The 18,713-nt window shown below is 38.2% G+C and overlaps 1 protein-coding gene across 3 annotated transcripts in view; it reads left to right on the forward strand.

Annotated features, from left to right (window-relative positions):
- The first annotated feature begins 911 nt into the window (after window positions 1-911).
- The window catches only part of LOC147321266 (roundabout homolog 2-like), an 83,418-nt gene continuing 65,616 nt past the window's right edge, over window positions 912-18,713 (forward strand). For 2 of the 3 annotated variants that reach the window (XM_086309621.1, XM_086309622.1), the window contains exons 1-2: window positions 912-1,392; window positions 4,650-4,976. In XM_086309621.1, coding sequence (XP_086165747.1) covers window positions 1,338-1,392; window positions 4,650-4,976 — 382 coding nt within the window. In that variant the 5' untranslated portion in view covers window positions 912-1,337. Of the gene's footprint in view, window positions 1,393-4,649; window positions 4,977-17,347; window positions 17,913-18,713 lie in introns of those variants that run through there. The other variant, XM_086309623.1, reaches the window with a different exon arrangement.

An 18,713-nucleotide genomic window follows, 5' to 3' on the forward strand; every position in this document is an offset into this window, starting at 1 on the left:
GCCTCATCTCATTCTCATCTAACAGTGAGGCACTGCGTTTATAATGCTATTGACAATATTGAGCAGTATTGACGAAAAAACTGGATAAGAGCCTCAGGCAGCGGGCAGGAATGAAGTGCCATTTCTTCACAGCTGTACACCTTTGTAATAGCTCTCTCAACCATGAACATGAATATAAAATGCCAGCTACTAAAAATCAGACAGCTTTGTTTCAATCGTTTTACTCAACCGTTCGTGTCTTTTGGCGGGGTGACGCTGGGTCGAGTTCAGGAGGAGACAAATGATAACAGAAATGATGCATCAGCTCTGCGAGAGCACATCTGCAAGATAAAGGAGGAATGTTTGTGTGCTGGATAAACAAAATGGCTCTAGTATATCTAGTTGCAGGTGCAATGTTGGGAATGGGAATAATGTGTTGGGGGATCTAACACCGAGTCTCTAAAAGTATAAACCGAGCAAGTGTATGTTACGCATTCTGATGTTTTAATTCATTCAAACGGAGATGAACTAGCTAAATATATATTTATACATGTATAATAACATTTTGAAATAACAGTTAGGTATAATAAGGCGTGCTTTAAGATCTTATCAGTCCAAGTACATACAAATTGAATGAAAGGAAATAAAATCTAATAGAAGCCAGCCAAAACAGCGCGCTTTCATTTACGCGACACTCATCATGTTGCTGACTATGCCTATGAGTATATCAGCTGTCTGTGATCTCCTTGAAAAACAGAAAGAAAGAAAACGACTCCTGACCATAGCTGTACCAGTTCAGATCTAAACTGCTGCTGAGTTTTAATGCTCAGATTTATTGTGCTTGTTACATTCGCGCGGCTTTTTCTCCCAGGGCAAGAGAGAGGAGAGGAGGGGCTGAGCTGTGCTGTGCTGCACCGTTCAGCTGCTCACCTCTCACTGAATCCCGTCTCCACCTTTCATCCCTCAACTTGTCCCACGTAGGGATGGATGAGTTCCACCGCCGTCGGACCTTGTAAAGTATCAGACCAATGCGTCTGAACTGGGGGACCGACAGTCACTGGAGGGTCTTTGGGCGTCGGTGATGTTTGCAATTGGTGACTGCAGAAACTGCCAACGTGTCGGCGAGTCGACAGACCACAGCTTACTTGTGCGCTCTTGGAGTGGGAGAATGGACATGTGAATGAGAACGATTTCCCTCGGCGGCTACAATAACTGTTTTGGTTCTTTTAGTTCACAAATCGTCACAAAGTCTCACAAGTGAAAACAGGATTGATGAGATTCTTTTTCTTTTTTTCTTTTTTTGTTTCTGCTTGAGGAGGAATTCATGCGCCGATAGCTCACGAGGCCAATATGCCAGAATGGGTCCTCTACAGTATTTATTTCTCTGTGGACTTCTGCACACCCAGACCTATGGTAAGTTCATACAGTGCATGCATCTCTTACTTAGCGTCGTGGTTAAAAGGATGTCTCGTCCCACGTCATGCTATAGAAAGAATAGTCAACTGTGACCCGATGCGTATTCGACCACAGTGATTCCAGCTTAAGTCCACCAAGAAGATACTGAGTATGGTACGCGATTAACAGCTGGCACCCTTCAATTCTTGGTCATCATATTATATACTTTCTTCTCTTTCTTTTTAGTTTAGCCCCTGTATAAGATTTTGTTCCAGACCAACTATTTAATGGTTAGGTAGACAAAGTGATTATTTATTTATACGGGGTACCCTTAGCTGAATAGATTTCTTACTTGAATTAAATGGTTGACAGCTTATCAATATTGAGTAATCTGACAAAAAAAAAAAAGAAGAAAAAGTCCAGGCAGCCAAACTTTTCCCCCCTATATTATCTGAAAAAATAATATTTTCTGCTCCTTCAGTGTCATGTTCTACTCATGTCGAAACCTATAATGGCTCCTGCTGGACCCACATATTGCTTTAATTCTCTTTATCTTGCGTCAGATACGTGGCCTCACGTTCAGGTTGATCAGTTAACTTAATGGACCTTCTGCTGTCTCAAATTTGAAATGTCTAGTCTGACGTGGAGGCAGTGTACCTTCACATAGTCTTAAAATCTGTCCCAAGCTGTGCATGTGTTCAGTACAATGGACCTTTTAACATAAACACTGTATGCACAAAAATTCATTTGCACCTTTACATTTCAAGAATCTTGCGTTGTTCAATCTCCTGAAGTGTTTTGTGCTACTTTGTCCCATATAGCACAAATCTGTGTCAGTAGAGTAAATGTGTGCAGGTGTAAGCACTACACAGCACATAAAGTGGCTTTTGAAACGGGTGTTTCCTGTACACTGGAAATGCTGAGTTTATATGGTACAGTGTGTCAATGCAGCACACAAGAGCAGCAATCATCTCATCTTTATGAAACCTGTAGTCGGGGGGCGGGTGTTGATTGAACGCTGAGGTCATCATAGGAGTTGAAGTTTGTATTGGACTCCTGCTGACAGGTGTTTCCTGTGATTGGCACACCACATTTTTCTATACATTTACTGGGTTGAATCAGCACATTCTGACAGTTACATCATAAGCCATTGTTAATGCATGGCTGTTGCATTGGTTTTAATGGGTTTCTGTGGATATATATGTATTAATATGGAGATATATGTTAATACACATCCAGCATACCCATTCTTATGTTTTCAGTTAAAGGAATCTTCCAAGTTATAAGCTGAAGCTTGTACTGGTAAAACACTGTCAGCGTAACCTGGTTTTTATCAAAGTGTCCACTGCATGTAAGCTCCCAAATAACTACTTATTTTCTGCAAGGCTTTGAGTGTGGGCTTCAGCACCATGGATAGTTCTCACTAAATGGACATATTTGGGAAGAAAAATGAGCCTCAAAGGCTGGACCTGGACAAAATATTTTAAAAATATTTTAACTGTTCTAAATGTATCTAAATATAACTCTTTACTTTCAGACTCCATTAAAATTATATCTGCCTTTTTAACCCCCATTTTAAGGAGTTACATTTAAAAAAAAAAAATCCAAATCTTTCCCTTCTTTTTTCACTCATTTACATTCAGGGTCATAGTGTCCATGGAGCCTGCCCCGAGTAAGAAATAGACAACCCCCTCCTGGTGAGATGCCAGTCTATCACAGGGCCAACAGACTGACAGGACCCCACAGGACCTTCTTGCTGTTAGATGACAGTACCAACCACTGAGCCAATGTGCCACCCACAACTTAAATCATCTAATTTAAATTCTGTTGTCTGACAGAACAAGCCTCAAACTCTGCATTAGCTACTGTGGAGACCGGGTAATGGGAAGACCAATTAAACAAAGCCAGTATTTCACAAAATATGTGTTTGTGTGACTTTGCAGAGCCACACAAATGTTATAGATTATAGAGTTTTTAAAAGCATTTTTAATACGCAGTGTATCTCCCTGCTTTGGCATGCTGGTGCCAGCTAATGGAACGCTTTTTGTCAACAAACCTCTTAACATTATAGACCATCACATCAATTTTTATTCACTTTTATGACTTTATTTCAGTTGCTGTAGAGCAGTCAATGATCACGGCTGCCTCTGCAGTTAAAAAGACAAGAGAAGCCAAACATCACTTTCATTTATTTATTATATATCTTATTTATTTTCTCCGTAAGACAGTCGAAAACGTAAGTTCTAGCGACTTAAACACTACACACTTGACTTGTTTGTATGCACACGACAGAGAAGACCTTTTAACTCAGATATTTTAATGTGCTCATACACCATGGAACAGATGAAAGTTGTGAGATTGTCATGTCGGTAAACAAACACAGTGCCACTACATTCGGGTCATTACTCTGTGACATTTAGAGGTGGAATATATGAAACACCACTGAATTGGTCAATAAATGGAAAAAAAAAATAATCAGGCATTCCCGTGACATTTGATGGAGATCAGCTATCAAATACTGGGGGTTAAAACGTAAATATTATTTATGGCGAAATATAGCTGTTGATTTGAAAAGTACATAGTGAACTTTGCACATCCTTAGTGTTAAAGTACAAATCAAAAAATCCATTGTAGCAGCTGCTGTTATACACCCACTGTGACAACATGTTTGATGATGTCAGTGTTTGATGGAACGTGTTAATGAAAAAGTTAATGAGATGTAATGACTCCTCAGCTCCTGTCTGTGAAAGTAAATATGGAAGCTTCAGTTTAGAAACACAGTATATTGTAGAGCAAATAAAAACCTGACACTAATCAGCTTTCTTTTTTTTTCCAGGTACTGTAATCACATTATATTTTGTGTGTTCCACCAATCATATTTACAAATTGATGCAGAGGCATAATTTACAGTTTAAATTGCAGTGGAAATTATTATTTTAGTGACAGACGAAAACCATTACTTATTTTCCAACATAATTCCCCAAGATTTCTCTCTGTCATCAGCTGTCATTATTTTAATCAAAAGAAGTATGATAATCAACAATTCCCTGTTTTTCTCTCTTTTTTTATTTTAGAGAAACTGTGATAAGCCAGTATTGCTTTACTGCTGTTGTATGACACAGTGCCTATTAACTTTTAAAGGTTGCTCATTTGTAGTTGATATTGCTGTTTTTGGTAACTCAGGGGTTACCAACCTTTATCCCAAACATACTGTTGGTTAAAAAAGAAATATATGTGTATATGAAATAAACATTATCATCATTCCTTTCCTTTAGGGTCTCGTCTTCGCCAGGAAGACTTCCCTCCCCGCATTGTGGAACACCCTTCTGACCTCATTGTGTCCAAGGGGGAGCCAGCCACTCTCAACTGTAAGGCAGAGGGTCGTCCACCGCCTACGGTGGAATGGTACAAAGACGGGGAGCGTGTTGAGACAAACAGGGAAAATCCCCGTTCCCACCGTATGCTGCTTCCCAGTGGGTCCCTCTTCTTCCTGCGCATCGTTCATGGACGACGGAGCAAGCCAGACGATGGCATCTATGTTTGCGTGGCCCGAAACTATCTGGGGGAGGCCAAAAGCCGGAACGCGTCTCTAGAAGTAGCACGTAAGTTTGACTTTTCATTGTGCCCCTCTAGGCACAAAGGTAATAACATGGTCAAAGAAATCTCAATGTCGCATGAAAAAAAAAGGGAAATAAATGAATATGGAGCATGGGTGAGGGTGGTAACCTTTTGTGGGGTATATGAAAATATGAAAATGTGCTAATATTGCATAAAAAAGTAGAGGTTAAATTAAGCAAACAATGTGGAGCTGTTGTGCTACCGTATATGTCATCTGATGTCATCTGTCACGGTGCACGCAAGATCACATAACCTTTCCGCTGAACCTACAAGTGTGTGTTAATTTACCCAGCCGTGTGCATAACGTGTGTGCGCATATGTGTGTGAATATGTTTCCTGACTGCTAGTGAGACCTGTTTGGATGACCTGTTTGAGTAATGTATGGGCAAAGCTGTGAATCGCTCCAGGGAGGGAGAGCAAAAGGAGGCAGGATTTTAACCCAGCGAACTCCCTTTCAGTGTTTGGATTTGGAAAGACGCAGCCAGCTCCCAGCCAGTTCTCTCCCTGTGTGGGAGAAAGGCGCTCTGGGCTATTCACATTTCCATTATGTACTAAACTGAGCTGATTTCTTGCCATGAACAAGATGCACACACGCTCGGACGCACATGCATGCACATAAAAACACCCACACCGTCTCCCCTGCTCTGTGTTTATCATTAGCACAGATGGGGAATTCCATGCAAACAATATATTGCAATTTGGTTTTAAAATAATAATTAAAAAAAATATTCACCCACCCATGGCATTCTGTTATATTTGCTTTTTAATTCCAAAATAGGTGAATATAAGACATGAACCTAATGACTTGACTATGATGTACTACAATTACATTACTACAGTTAAAACAAGAACATGTCAGAGTCAGAATTATGGCACTGTTGTGGCTTCAGCTGATTTGTCACCCTTGGCTTTATGGGCAAGTCACAGAAAAGGAAGGGAAAAAAACTGAGATAAGAACCATGAAGCTAATTGTAGCTCAAGACATTATCTGAAATCTCTGTGCCTTCTTTTTGTGCACCACATGATCTCTTTGCCTTATTGCTGTATTCAGTCCCTGTTGTCTTGTGTTTCTGTTGTCTTCTTTTACTGATGATACCTCGTCTTTGTTTCAAGGCAGTGAACTGTCCTGGAAGTGCTGAGGCTTACGCAGATGCTGGCAATGTAATAGGACATACAAATCGAGCCATAAGAACGAGTGTGTGTCTGTGTGTCTGTGTGTATGTGTGCGTCAGAGGATACAACATTGGCTTCCCCATACAAAACGAGACATTGTGGTGTCGGGTATTATAGCTGGTATTATCTAGCATCCCTGTCTCACTGTAATCGGAATTTACACTGCACTTCTTGAGCTGTACAGTTGTCTTTGAAGATAGTGAATAATTCTTTCTCATAAAGAAACCAGAGACCCAAAACTGTCGTTATAATGTCAAGAGACACATCTTCTGGCGGCTTCACTGATTCCCTTGACTGAATAGATGCCTACTTTATGAGCACAGTGACTGTGTCAGAGTGATTTTGTGGGGATTTTCTGGTTCTCCCTAAACACAATAAAGCTCATTTGTATGCTGTAGCTCAAACCGGCATTCTGAATTCATTTTCTGAGTTAATTCTCACATTCTTTGTCACTGTTAAAGCTGCAGCTACTTATAAATTGTTTCTTGGTTTTTTTTTTCGTGAGAAACCTATGTTATGTGTAGCAACCATACATATGTTGTAAATGTGACTTACCCAAAATAGAGTAGCAACACCTAAATATTAGAAAATATAGAAATGTCTTCCTCAGCATGGCTCAGCAAAGCTTTAATATTCTTTGAAAGGCATGTTTTGTTGCACATCATAGGATACATTCTTGAATCCACACCAATTGGTTTATATTTTTTGTATTCAAAGCACCATCGTAATCATTTTGAGGACATTTTGAAGGATCAGTGTTGGCTCTGAGGAGTACACCTCATGAGTACACTTCGTATTTCTAGATAGAGCCATACATATTTGGAGAATGACACTTTTTTGTGTGTATTTTTCTTTCTACACCACCTTAGTTAATTTAAATCACACAAGCGAGATGTGATTTGAGTATAAACTTATGGCAGTAATTCAATGGATTTACCAAAAGTAAATGAAATGACTGCCTGAATTCTACAACCCATGGACATCACGAAATGTTGTTTCTGCTCTCTAAGTCCTTTACTGCCACCACCTTTAGTTCCTGTTTTTTGTGGGCCTTTCTGCCTTCAATTTATTTTTCTTTAATAAAAGAAAAGTAACAAGGCCATTGAAGAGTTTCCCATTCCGTTGCCTTGAGAAACTCTTAGGTTGCTTTTGCTGCGCTCTGATTAATTATATATTTGCACTGTGAAGTCCTGTCTGATCAGTTTTGCAGCATTTGGCTGAGTCTGAGCAGAGAAGTAGCACTAGCATAGCCTGCTAGTGCTGCTTCTTTAAGCAGTCACATCATCAATAACCACTCGGTTCCACAGGCAGCCATACATGCCATAACATTACTTCAACCATGTTTGACAGATGATGTGGTATGCTTTGGATCACAAACTGTTTCTCTCCTTCGCCATACTTTTCACTCCTCATAATTGTCGAACAAGTCAAGCTTGGTTTCATATGTCCAAAGATTTTTTCTTTTTTTTTTTTCAAAATGTTCCACATTTTTTCTGGCAACGTCAATTGACCAATATTTACATTTATGTAGACGACTTTGACAGTGATGCACCTACCCCCACAAGATGACTTGACTTGGTTAGATGCTACTTTTTGGTGTTGCTGTTCTTGTCAGTGCATTTGTTCTTTTTTAGCAGTGTATCAGATGTTCAATTTCCCAATTCTAACTTTATTATTTTGATTTCCACCCTAATAATTGCCTTCACATGAATCAATCTTCATTGATGTCCACTGCAGTGGTGTACAGAAGCAAAACTAAAAACAAAAAATAAATGGTCCAAATACTCATTAATCTATTTGTACAGCTCAGTATATCTTGTCTATTATAAGGAAGCCCAGGATAGGATCCACATATTTTCAGTATGTATTATATTTATAGTAACTGCCTTGTGTACATAGTGTTAAGGGATCATTTTTGTTTTCCACAGCCTTTCTTACATAAAGGACAGTACATGCCGGGCAGATTTTAGTCTTCTCTGTGTAATTCAGAATATCATGGTTACAGGGATGCATAATCACATGACTCCTCCAGGGACTGCAGGTTCCTGCCAGTATTGCTGCAGCCAAAGTTGTCATGCAATGCTCCGGGTGGGAGCAAACGGGTATACGAAAGTGCTGTGGGGATGATCTGACAGTGAGTCTAGCTCTAGAATGGTCTTTAGGAGTCCACACACATCCTCAGATTTTCTAATGGGCTGTAGCATTGTATCTTAACCAGTGGCGCAGAAAATGTAGCTAACTAGAGGGGTGCTGCTCCCTTGGGTACATTTGTGCTATACAAGCTCAATTTTGGTGGTTCGTCATGCATTTTGTGAGCTTGAGTCTGAGTGAAATTTGAAGAGACATTATTCATTCCGTGTGATGCAAAACACTTCAGCTGTTTAAGATGGCAGCAAAGCTTAAAATATGTAAATTATGCAGATATGCCAGACAAACCTACAGCTGACAGCCTGGCATCAACAAATGATGTACCTCACAACATTTGTTTGTCATATAAATTAGCCAGTCCATACTAAAACATCTATTTGCACACATATTTTCTTTCTCCCCTTATGCCTTAACAGGGCTCATGTTAAAGAATTAATAGTAACAGTGCAAATTTAAACCACAGGTTTTTTTGTTGTTGTTGAGAATCATCTAAAAGGACAGACAAAATGTTAGTTTTTCTTGAAATCTGAAGAAATTATTGTGCATAACTCACCATTTCTTTATTTCCTCCATTATTTGATTTGTTATTCACTTAACACATTGGCATATTTTAAAGTCTTTGCCTTTAACTTGCTTCTTGTGCCTAATCATCTAGCTTCAGGCTGACTTCAATACAACTGTGATGTCTAGAGGGACAGTATTAACATATTTTCATACCATCTGCATGGTTATTCCTTCCTTGTTAAATCTTTTAGCGCACTGTGGATATTTTCCAGCACCGTGGTTTTTCAGAGGAAATGTTTTACATTTACATTGACTCTTAGCTGAGCGAGACTGAACTAACCCTGAATAAGTAGAAGTGGAAAAAAATGAAGGCTAGAAAGCATAAATTTTATCCTGTGGACAATGGGAGCATATTTATTTTCTAAGCTGATGGACTATAGCAAGGCACGAAACAGAAAAATTTTCAGCCTTCTCGAGATTCTATTTCCTGACCGTCTTATTTGGTGTATATATGACACAAATGATAACATCAGCTATTTCAAAGGGAAAAAAAATACCTGTTTATTATTAGAATGTCATGTATTTTTTTCTTGATAAACAAGGCCCATTGTGTTTTTGCTACTGTTGCAACATGTCACCTGGATCTCACATCCAAGTATGTAATTTTAATAATCGACAGGCACCTGCTGTCAGTGTGTACAATCACACTTGGCCAACCACTGAGGCAGCTTTTTTACATATTCACTCTGTTAAGTCAGACATTACAGCTGAGCGCTACTTCTGAGCAACGTGAACAAACAACTGTGCAACCTCCAGGCCACCAGTGGACTGGCACTAATCATCAGAGTGAGTGGCTGTTGATGGAATTAGAACAGCTTCCTCAAACTATTAAGAGAAGGGACAGAAAGACATGAACGGTGATGTTTTGAAGGGAGTTGTGGGCGGAGAGGCGGCAGATGCGAGGGTATTCATTAGCACCAAACTCAAGAACAAGACGAGTCCCCTTCTGTTCAACTGTGCTAGGAGAATTAGATGTATAGTCACTCAGCCAGACAATCATCAATTAAATCCTCACAGTCCCAGACAACTAGTGAACTAAGCAGAAACAATGCTAGATAAATCTAGTGCTAGATTTTTATTTTTATTTTTTTTTTTACCATAGATCCCTATGGTAATCGTTTTTGCTGAAATATTGAACACAAAATTTTGGAATTTTAGTATAATAGAAGAGTAAATTCATTTACTGACAGTTTGATTTCAGACTGAAATCTGCGAGGTGGGACATGTGAAAAAGTCTTGAGCTGCCCATAACGTCTTTAAATTTTGCCTGGAAAATGGGAAAATAGGTGCAGTGATTCATTGAAACATGTTCAAACATAAATGGAAATAAAGTATATAAGTTAAAAGTTAAAAGTTTGTACAATTCTTGAAAGTCAGTATTTGGTAAGACTTTCTTTGTTCTTTAGCACTATCTGAATTCTTTTTGATTGTTGGATTTCTTGCAATTTCTTCAAGTAGTTTTCAGGAATCGTTCATCAGGCATCTTTTATCTAAAGCTTTTTTTTTGTTTGCTTTTGTTCTGTTCTCCACCATAGAACCAAGTTCGCCAGAGCTTCTCTTTACATGTTGTACTGCCATTTTTGGGAGCATTACAAGTTGCTGTATGTCAATACAACCGTTCTATCCCAAATGTAATAATATGTATGCATTAAGTCCATAGTAAGTACATAAATTGCAAAAAAGGGCAATAAACTACAAAAAAAGGAAATAGTTTTTGCTTTTTAAACATATTTCTAGTTAGAGAAATTTCAGAGGTATATACTTAAAAACTGTAAATACAAAAAAAGTTGCAGAAAATAGTTTCCAACCACAGGAAAATAATTTTGAATGTCTTCATAGTTTTATTTTTTAGATACACCAATTTTTGTATACTGCAGGAAAAACGGAAATAAATATTATATTGCAAATTTGTAAAAAAACAAAAAAACAGCATGTGCATCAAAATAAACTATTTCCAACAGTGCAATTTGAGTTCTAAGTGTCCCAGAAACTATACAGAAAAGCATAAACTCAAACATGACAGACATGGCAGACATGTTTGTTCATGCTGAAGTCTATGCCAACGAAGTGCTATGAACAGCTGATCGGATCGGCAAAAGCATGTTTCTGGAATATTTTTGTTGCTGCAAGTGCTCTTTGTGCAATTTTTGCAAAACCATATGTGGAAGGAAACCGAGGACAAGCTGAATGCATAAGATGTAAGTACAACTCCTCCGGTTTCCTATGCAAAATACATTTTTGCGGTAACTTATATGGTTGCAATTCTACTGGGATTTAAAAAATAGTTCAGCAAAGCGGGGAGTTCTGCTCCAATAGGCCTTAAAGGGTTGAGATGGTCCCACTCTGCTTCAATATTGTTGACATTTGGCCAATGGGGAGGCCAAGCTATGACTGATAATGTTCCACTGTGTGATTTTCTTTCTAGGTGTGCTTTTTGGAAGTGTGTTTGGAATCATTGCCAAGCTGAAAAATAAAGCAGTTGACAATCGATTTACAGGTGATATACATGCAGCCCCAAATCATGACAGAGCCTCCTCCGGGTTTAACGGGTTTCCTGACCTTCTCTGCACATTTGGATGAGGCTTTGGACCAGAATTTGATTCCTTCAGTCTCCTTCTTGTTTATTTGGCATACCATAGACTTTTCTCAGTGAACAGTAGATAGATCAGAATAAATATCAGATCCATCTCGTGGGTCCTATGTCAGGTCTTTGATGGAGTTATTCAATTCATTAAAAAAAAAATGAATAAATACTGCGCACCATGCCAAGACAGGCCAAGTTTTCAAATAATAGCTCTTTAGGAATCATCCTGTTGGTGCAAAAATATTATTTTCTACCTATTCTCTAAAATTATTGCACACCACATGTTAAGTGGTCTTTTATGTGTTGACAGAACATTCCTCTGAATATGGTCTAGTACAAGAACTGTATAAAAAAAATGTCCAAAAGAAGCCCAGAAAATATTACCTATTGCTTTAGTCCAATTTAAATAATTAAATAAATAAAATAAATAAAAAATGTGTTGCTCCTTGGAAACCATATATAAAGAAGAGCACTAAAAAAAAGTTCAGCAACCAATTATGTTCAACATGTACAGTATGGGCAATATATTCAGTTTGCAGCCATATAGCTGTGCTGTGATCTATATCATCACTCACTGCTTTCTTGTCATTGTCTTCTCCTCAGTGATGCGCATTACCCTGAGCAACATGGGCTACTGGTTGGTATAATGTACTGTGAGAGTCAAAGCAATGCTTTCTCCAGGCATGAAAATATCTTCTTTCACAAAGTTCATCTCATAGAAGGCATAATTTATCTACATCACCATATTTATGCTTTACATTTGGTATATATCATATGGGGAGGTTTTCTTCAGAAAGCTGTTTGGGTTTAGAGTTTTGCTGTGAACAGTCATTACTATTTTAAGGTACTTACCTGTAGTTAGGACTGATGGTGTGAGTCTGAAAACGTAGTAAATCACTCAAGGTTTAGTAGCCGTTCTATTAGGAGACATTTTGTGGTGCTTCAAAAAGTGGCAACTTGCCATTAATCATGCATTTCACTGTTTTGAAAACACCCAGGGTTAGTGTCTGCCTGCCAGCCCTGTGTGTTTCTAGGCAGACTGTCAATGTTTTGTATGAGTAGATAGGTTGGCCACATTGTACAATCTGTTTCCAGTTCACCAGCCCTTGTGTATCTTTCCTCTGTTTACCCTGCTTTTGTTAAGCCAGTATAGGGTTTTGAACCCAGCTGATAAGAAGTGAGCTTTCTCAGGTTTTCACCAAATTGAATCATTAGCATTATTAATACATGCCGTCATACTTTAGCAGGTTACATTTGTCGTGCACATTTGGGCCAAATCGATGCAGCATTGCAGTATTATGTGTGGTTATTCAACATTTTTTTCACAATTAAGTTGGTTGTATCTAATGCGAGCAGATGTAAAAAAATAATTCAAAACTGTGCAAGCGTATATTTCTTTAATACCTCTTAGAGGTGATTGCACAAAAAAAGGGATGCTTCTCCACGTGCATTTATGATCCCAATCACACTGATTCTTTTTTTTCTCTCCATAGGGCCATTTTGGTGTTGCTAAGCAGCCTGTAATCAGCCATCAGTTTCTTGTATGTCAGTGAGCTACATACAGTATAATTTACAGTAGCTATATTAGTATTAGTAGTATAGCATCAAAAACAGAAACCTTGAAGTGAAAGAGAGAAACAAGCCCCCAAATAGCCCTAAATGAAATCATATAATTTCCAAATGAAAAACGAACAAAGACCATGGTGCATTGTTAACACAGCTGAATCACAGCTGGTATATTCTGATTTTCCACCTGTTAGGTAGTTAGGCTTTTTTCTAAAATAATGAGATTATAGTTATTCACATTACAAACTGTTCCAAACATGTACTCACTTTAGACAATAAGCTACAGAGGGAGCCTACCATGTCGTCTGTTGGTGTTTAACTATCCAGTCTTTTCCACAGCACTTAAAATGTGGCTTACATTTGTAGATCATTGTGAAGCTCAGACAGGGAAAATGGTATCAAGACTCCACATGCAAATATAACCTGATCACACTCATGTGGGCATTAGTATGCATGGGAAGCTTTTTGAATGTGATAATTATCAAATCCTTGAAGATGATGTGAATAATATGTATTCGAGTAGCTTTCAGGTTATGGTACGTGGATTCGTAAGGTGGCTTTATTTCTATTCAAGTTGTTTAGTATGTGTGTGGAGATCTTTTTTTTTTTTTTTTTTTTTGCTGTTGTTTTTAATCATGTAAAATGATGCCATCATTTTATGACAAATGTTCCTCTAGGCATGGTGCATGCTCTTATATTTGATTTTTTTCTGTTCATCAAAAATGGATAGTACACATGTCTATAAGTTTTCAGTAATCTTAGTTATTTTTTCTTCATTTCTGCTGTTGAACTTGCATTTGGAAAGGTCAAGCTCTTGGATTGTCAAAGTATAGAAAAGCTGAAAGGCTCAGCATTGAACTTTTTCCTATCGGAGGTCACTTATTGAAAACATATCGTATATACACAAAAATAGCTAAATAACTTTTTTAAAAATTATTAAAGAAATTCATTCTATCCAGTGCTTCAAAACTATATTTACTTCTGAATGAGAGTCTAGTCACATTTTATAGAATAGGTGTTGAATTCAAAGAAGACTGAATTAATCTGTACTGTATATATAGTCATATCTCCTATGACTGTAGAATCCCAAATGAACGTGTTAGAATCTGTTGGATATGTTTCTCGATTTGTTTTGGGGTCTTAATAGTAGTGTAGGAGAATACTTTTGTTTCTTCCAGGTAATAAAAATACAAACCACATATTTATTTTCCTGTCTTTTCAGGCAGTTTTATGTTAAAAGTATTTATAAACTGCAGATATAGAGGTGGCCAGGGCAAGGAAGTAGAACTAATTTATGGATTTTTTTTTTATTATTTTTTTTTGGCTGAAGACAGTGAGTGAAGGGCCTAGCATCTGGTGCTAACTGGACCATGTTCACTCCTTGGAGGTCTGTGCATTATGAGGTTCGGTAAGTTAGCTAAGGGCTAGCATCTGGTGTTAATTGGACCATGCAAACACCTTTAAGAGCTCTGGTGCACTTTCTTACAGTTGGTTGGAAGAAACATATGCCTGGCGTGAAGAAGCACACTAGCTTGATTTGCTGTGTTCAAGCTTGTTTCAACTTTCTAATTTATGATGAGAATCATTTGTATGTAAGTGGAAATTCAAGATATAACATCTTACATTCCCCTCTCCATGTCTCTGTCTTAATTATACATCAAAATTTGTTTCCCCATATACATCCTGTCTTTTTACCTTATTTTATATATTTTACCCGAGTGTCATATTTAAAATGCTTGTAAGTGGTTATGTTTTTCCTTTAATATAATGACAACATTTAATAAGAATGGAAATGTACTTAAATATCTCACTGAATTTCACTGAATAAATGTTTATTTAAATAAGCACTATTTTATTTTACTTACAATAACACACTAACTTGCTAATACAACTGTTCCCCCTTCACAAAGCACTTTTAATGTTATCCAGCAAAACGATGACTAAAGTTTGTTTGTTTGTTTTAGAAAGAATTCTGAGTTACATAAGTCAGTGATAAACAAGGTTGCTTGTCAAACAGATGCTAACTATTAAATTATGGAATCTGGTTACTTTTCATGGTCAGTTGATCTTTACCCTCTTGGGATTTTATCATCCTGCATTTATGGATGCGTCATCACGTTTGGGACTATTTTTCACATTCTTTCAGAAGGAAAACAACACTAACTCTGTCTGATAAAAACAAGCACTCTAAAAGACTTCAGGGAGTAGTGCTTGGCAAAGGCATTTAATATTCTAATAGTAGAAAATATCATCAATAGTTACAAGTCTGACAGATTATAAACAGACTTATTTTATTCACAAGTTGAAAGTGTCTGGATTTATAATGTCCCAGTAACTATAGAATTCATCCTAATGAAAGCAGCAGTCAGTGTCATCCTTTCATTTAAGCGATTGTGTTTACTGAGTCAGTGGCTAGGTCATATTGGGTCAAGCTACTCACATGCACCTGTCACAACCTGTGACTGGGGATTGTTGTTATGAATAAACCAAATATTGCTATCTACCTGAGGAGTCCTGCACACATATTGAAAATCTTCTTTCAAAATTGTGTTGAGGGTTGCAGCTTCCAGCTACAGATTTCTCATCCAGCGAGGAAAGATATGTGTTTACTATCAAAGTAGCCTTCAACTTTAATGCCTAAGTTGAGGACTGTGTGGTAAGAATTATTATTTATTTATTTTTAGACCATTAAATAACATACATGTAACAGTATTTGTCAGAAGAATTCAGCCATGCATACATTTTATATTCAACACGTTTGTGTTGAGCTTGCAAAGACTAGCTACAAAATCCATTTTCAATATGACGGATCACAAAATGATTCATTACATACCACCGTCTACTTTTCAAGGTATTATATTGTGATGCCAAACACAGTACATTACTGGCTATAATTTAATGCAGTCGTGTTCCAACATTTGAATTTGAAATATGGCTATACATCTCCTTTTAGATGAGTTGGCGCTGGCTTGAGCTACTCCATTAGCAGACCTTGAATGGGGCCTTCACACTATTACAGATATAGCTGTAACTTATTGCCTCTGTCATCTGTAGAAGCTGCTGCTGGGTGTAGCCTTCTGTTTTCAGAAAGCGACATCCAGCCTTGTTTTATGACAAATATATAAAGCGGCATGACGCTATTAGGACGGGTAATGGATTATATTCAGAAATTAAATTAAGAATTTAATTTTCTTTTTAAAGTAAAAAGAAATCAGTAATTTAAAGTGACCCCTAGCATGATAATGTGTTCACACTGTATTTGTGTGTTTGCGTGTGGGATTGGGTGTCTTTACTCATGTGTGATTGTGTGTGCATCTGAGTGTGACAAAGCAAAGGCGTGTGTCTCTCAGCAAAATGATAATGCTTCATAATTGTTGCACTGCAGTTATTGATGTACAATATATGCATGTTCTCGATGTGGGTTAGAGGGCATATTTAGGCAGATTGCCCTAATGCAAAAAAGAAAAAAAATCCCCCGTGGACTATAGCACATGCAGTTTTATTAAAACGTATTATCATCATTCTTTTCGTGGTATATTAACCATCGCTGGAAGCCAGTGAATGTGTTGAAATATCTGCTGTTTCACTGTGTAATACTGCTAACTTAAGTGTGCCTATCCACTCCCTTCTTCAGTCTGGCTGGGGTGATGAGAGTGAGGAACATCACCAACCAGCCAGAGGGTCTCTGTAGTTGGTTTATTATTCATGTTGTCTACCCAACATTCTACCCAATCTAGGCCAAAGCGCTATTATAACTGCTAAGTGTCACATGCAAGACTTCCGTTTGCCCATTCATTCACTCCCATTGCATCAGTCTATGCTGAAGTCCATCCACCCAATACTCTGATTCACAAAATGTTGAGAGTGCTAGGACCAGAGCAGCAATAAAATGACATCAGGCTTTCACAGTACACACCTGAATGAGTAAAGAGGAATGGGAATATCCGGAAGCTTCATTAATTCATGAAACCTGCTGGATGTAGTATTTTTCTTTTATCTAACCCTGAAACTCACGAGCATCTGTCTGCTCGTGCTTTTACCTGGCTAAGGTGATTTCATAAATAAATGCTTTCTACAAGACAAAGTGGGCTGACAGAATGTTTCCTGTCACTACCTTTTATATCAGCAAATCCATAAAGTGCTGCACCCCTGTGTGTCTTAATTTATTCTCAACTGCTGTAAAGGGTGTAATTGCAACAAGGCACCAAATAACATTACATCCCATCTGACATGTGTCTGTTTGTGTAACGTAAGTGATACTTACACTTGGTGTGGTTAGATGGTAGACTCAGGACTAGTGTTTCAGGGGTCTAAGTAGGGATGGGTACCGGTGTCCGGTGCCATGATGGCACCGGTTCTGACATAAACGGTAGTAACCAGACCGAAAAGCAGCGCACATTTCGGTGCTTTATTTCGGTGCTTTTTTTTCCTGAGCTGTGATACACTTTAGATTCTAGCCAATCATTTTACGTTTCCGAGGATAGTAGGCGGGGCCAGGTACGTACGTTCTGTTAGAGCAGAGCTACAGATTAAAAATGTCCAAGGCGAAGCGGTCAAAAGTCTGGCTGTACTTCACAGCAAAATATGCAAACTCAGCAGCCTGCAACAAGTGCTTTAAGCTGATACTGTGATACTGTCAAAGGAGGTAACACCTCAAATCCGATGAAACACCTGGCGATGCATAGCGTTTTTTTTAAAAGCCCAGAAATGCGCCGTATTTGATAGCTTGCTGCGAGACCTCACACCGAGCACATCTACTGCGGGTGGGTTGCCTGTTATGCAACATCCCCCAAAAACACGAAGAGGAGAGTCCTGGCCCCTAGCCCTGCCAGTGTAGCAGAAATGATGACGGATGATGGTGGCAGCAGCAGCCGTTCTTCTCTGCGTGAGTAGCTAATTTACGTTGAGTAGGCTAACCACGTTATTACATTAATGCATGTAAGGTGAACTAGCAAACACCATCATAGCTACATGCGGCTGTCTTCTTGTTTGATGGCAGATACTCCCTTCACCCTGGCTAAAAAGGCTAAAATGACCAAAGAAAAAGTGGAAAACAGTTAAACATGAGAGGTTTTTGGACAAAGTTTGTGTTTTTTTCCATTGTTTAAGCACTGCTTCCAGCCAAGAGTGATACCATATATGCCCCATAGCTGCAGAAAAGGCTAACATTGTTATCTTTTTACAAAAAACAGCTGAACATGAGAGGTTTTTGGACCAATTTTGTGTTCTCCATTCTTTAAGCACCGGTTTGAGCACCGTTTGAGCACCGGCACCGTTTCAAAAGTACCGATTTGGCACCGGTATCGGATAAAACCTAAACAATACCCATCCCTAGGTCTAAGTGGGATTTCTGATAATCAAGACGGCTACTAACCGTCTCATACCGTGTTGTTGGTTTATACTTTACAGATTTTTATTTCCTTTAAACCAAATGCTCTATTTAGTTCTTCATTCAGTTACATAACCCTGCTTTTTCTGATTTCATATTCTCTTCAACCTTGAAAGCTCACTTATCATTCCACTCTCTTTTATTACTTTCTCCTCTCCAGCGCCCAACACACACGTTTCCTATGTTGTTCTTTATTTGTATATGCCAGAGACCAGGTATACTATGATCCTTCAGATTCTTGATTATTCTTTTTATGTTGCATGTACAAAACAGATTTTCTAGGTTGTTGGATGAGTC

The sequence above is a fragment of the Aulonocara sp. 'chitande type north' Nkhata Bay genome, linkage group LG10 (genome assembly GCF_057382095.1).
Source record: "Aulonocara sp. 'chitande type north' Nkhata Bay isolate Kocher_YH1m ecotype deep benthic linkage group LG10, A_spYH_male_GT1.1, whole genome shotgun sequence".
NCBI lineage: Eukaryota > Metazoa > Chordata > Actinopteri > Cichliformes > Cichlidae > Aulonocara > Aulonocara sp. 'chitande type north' Nkhata Bay.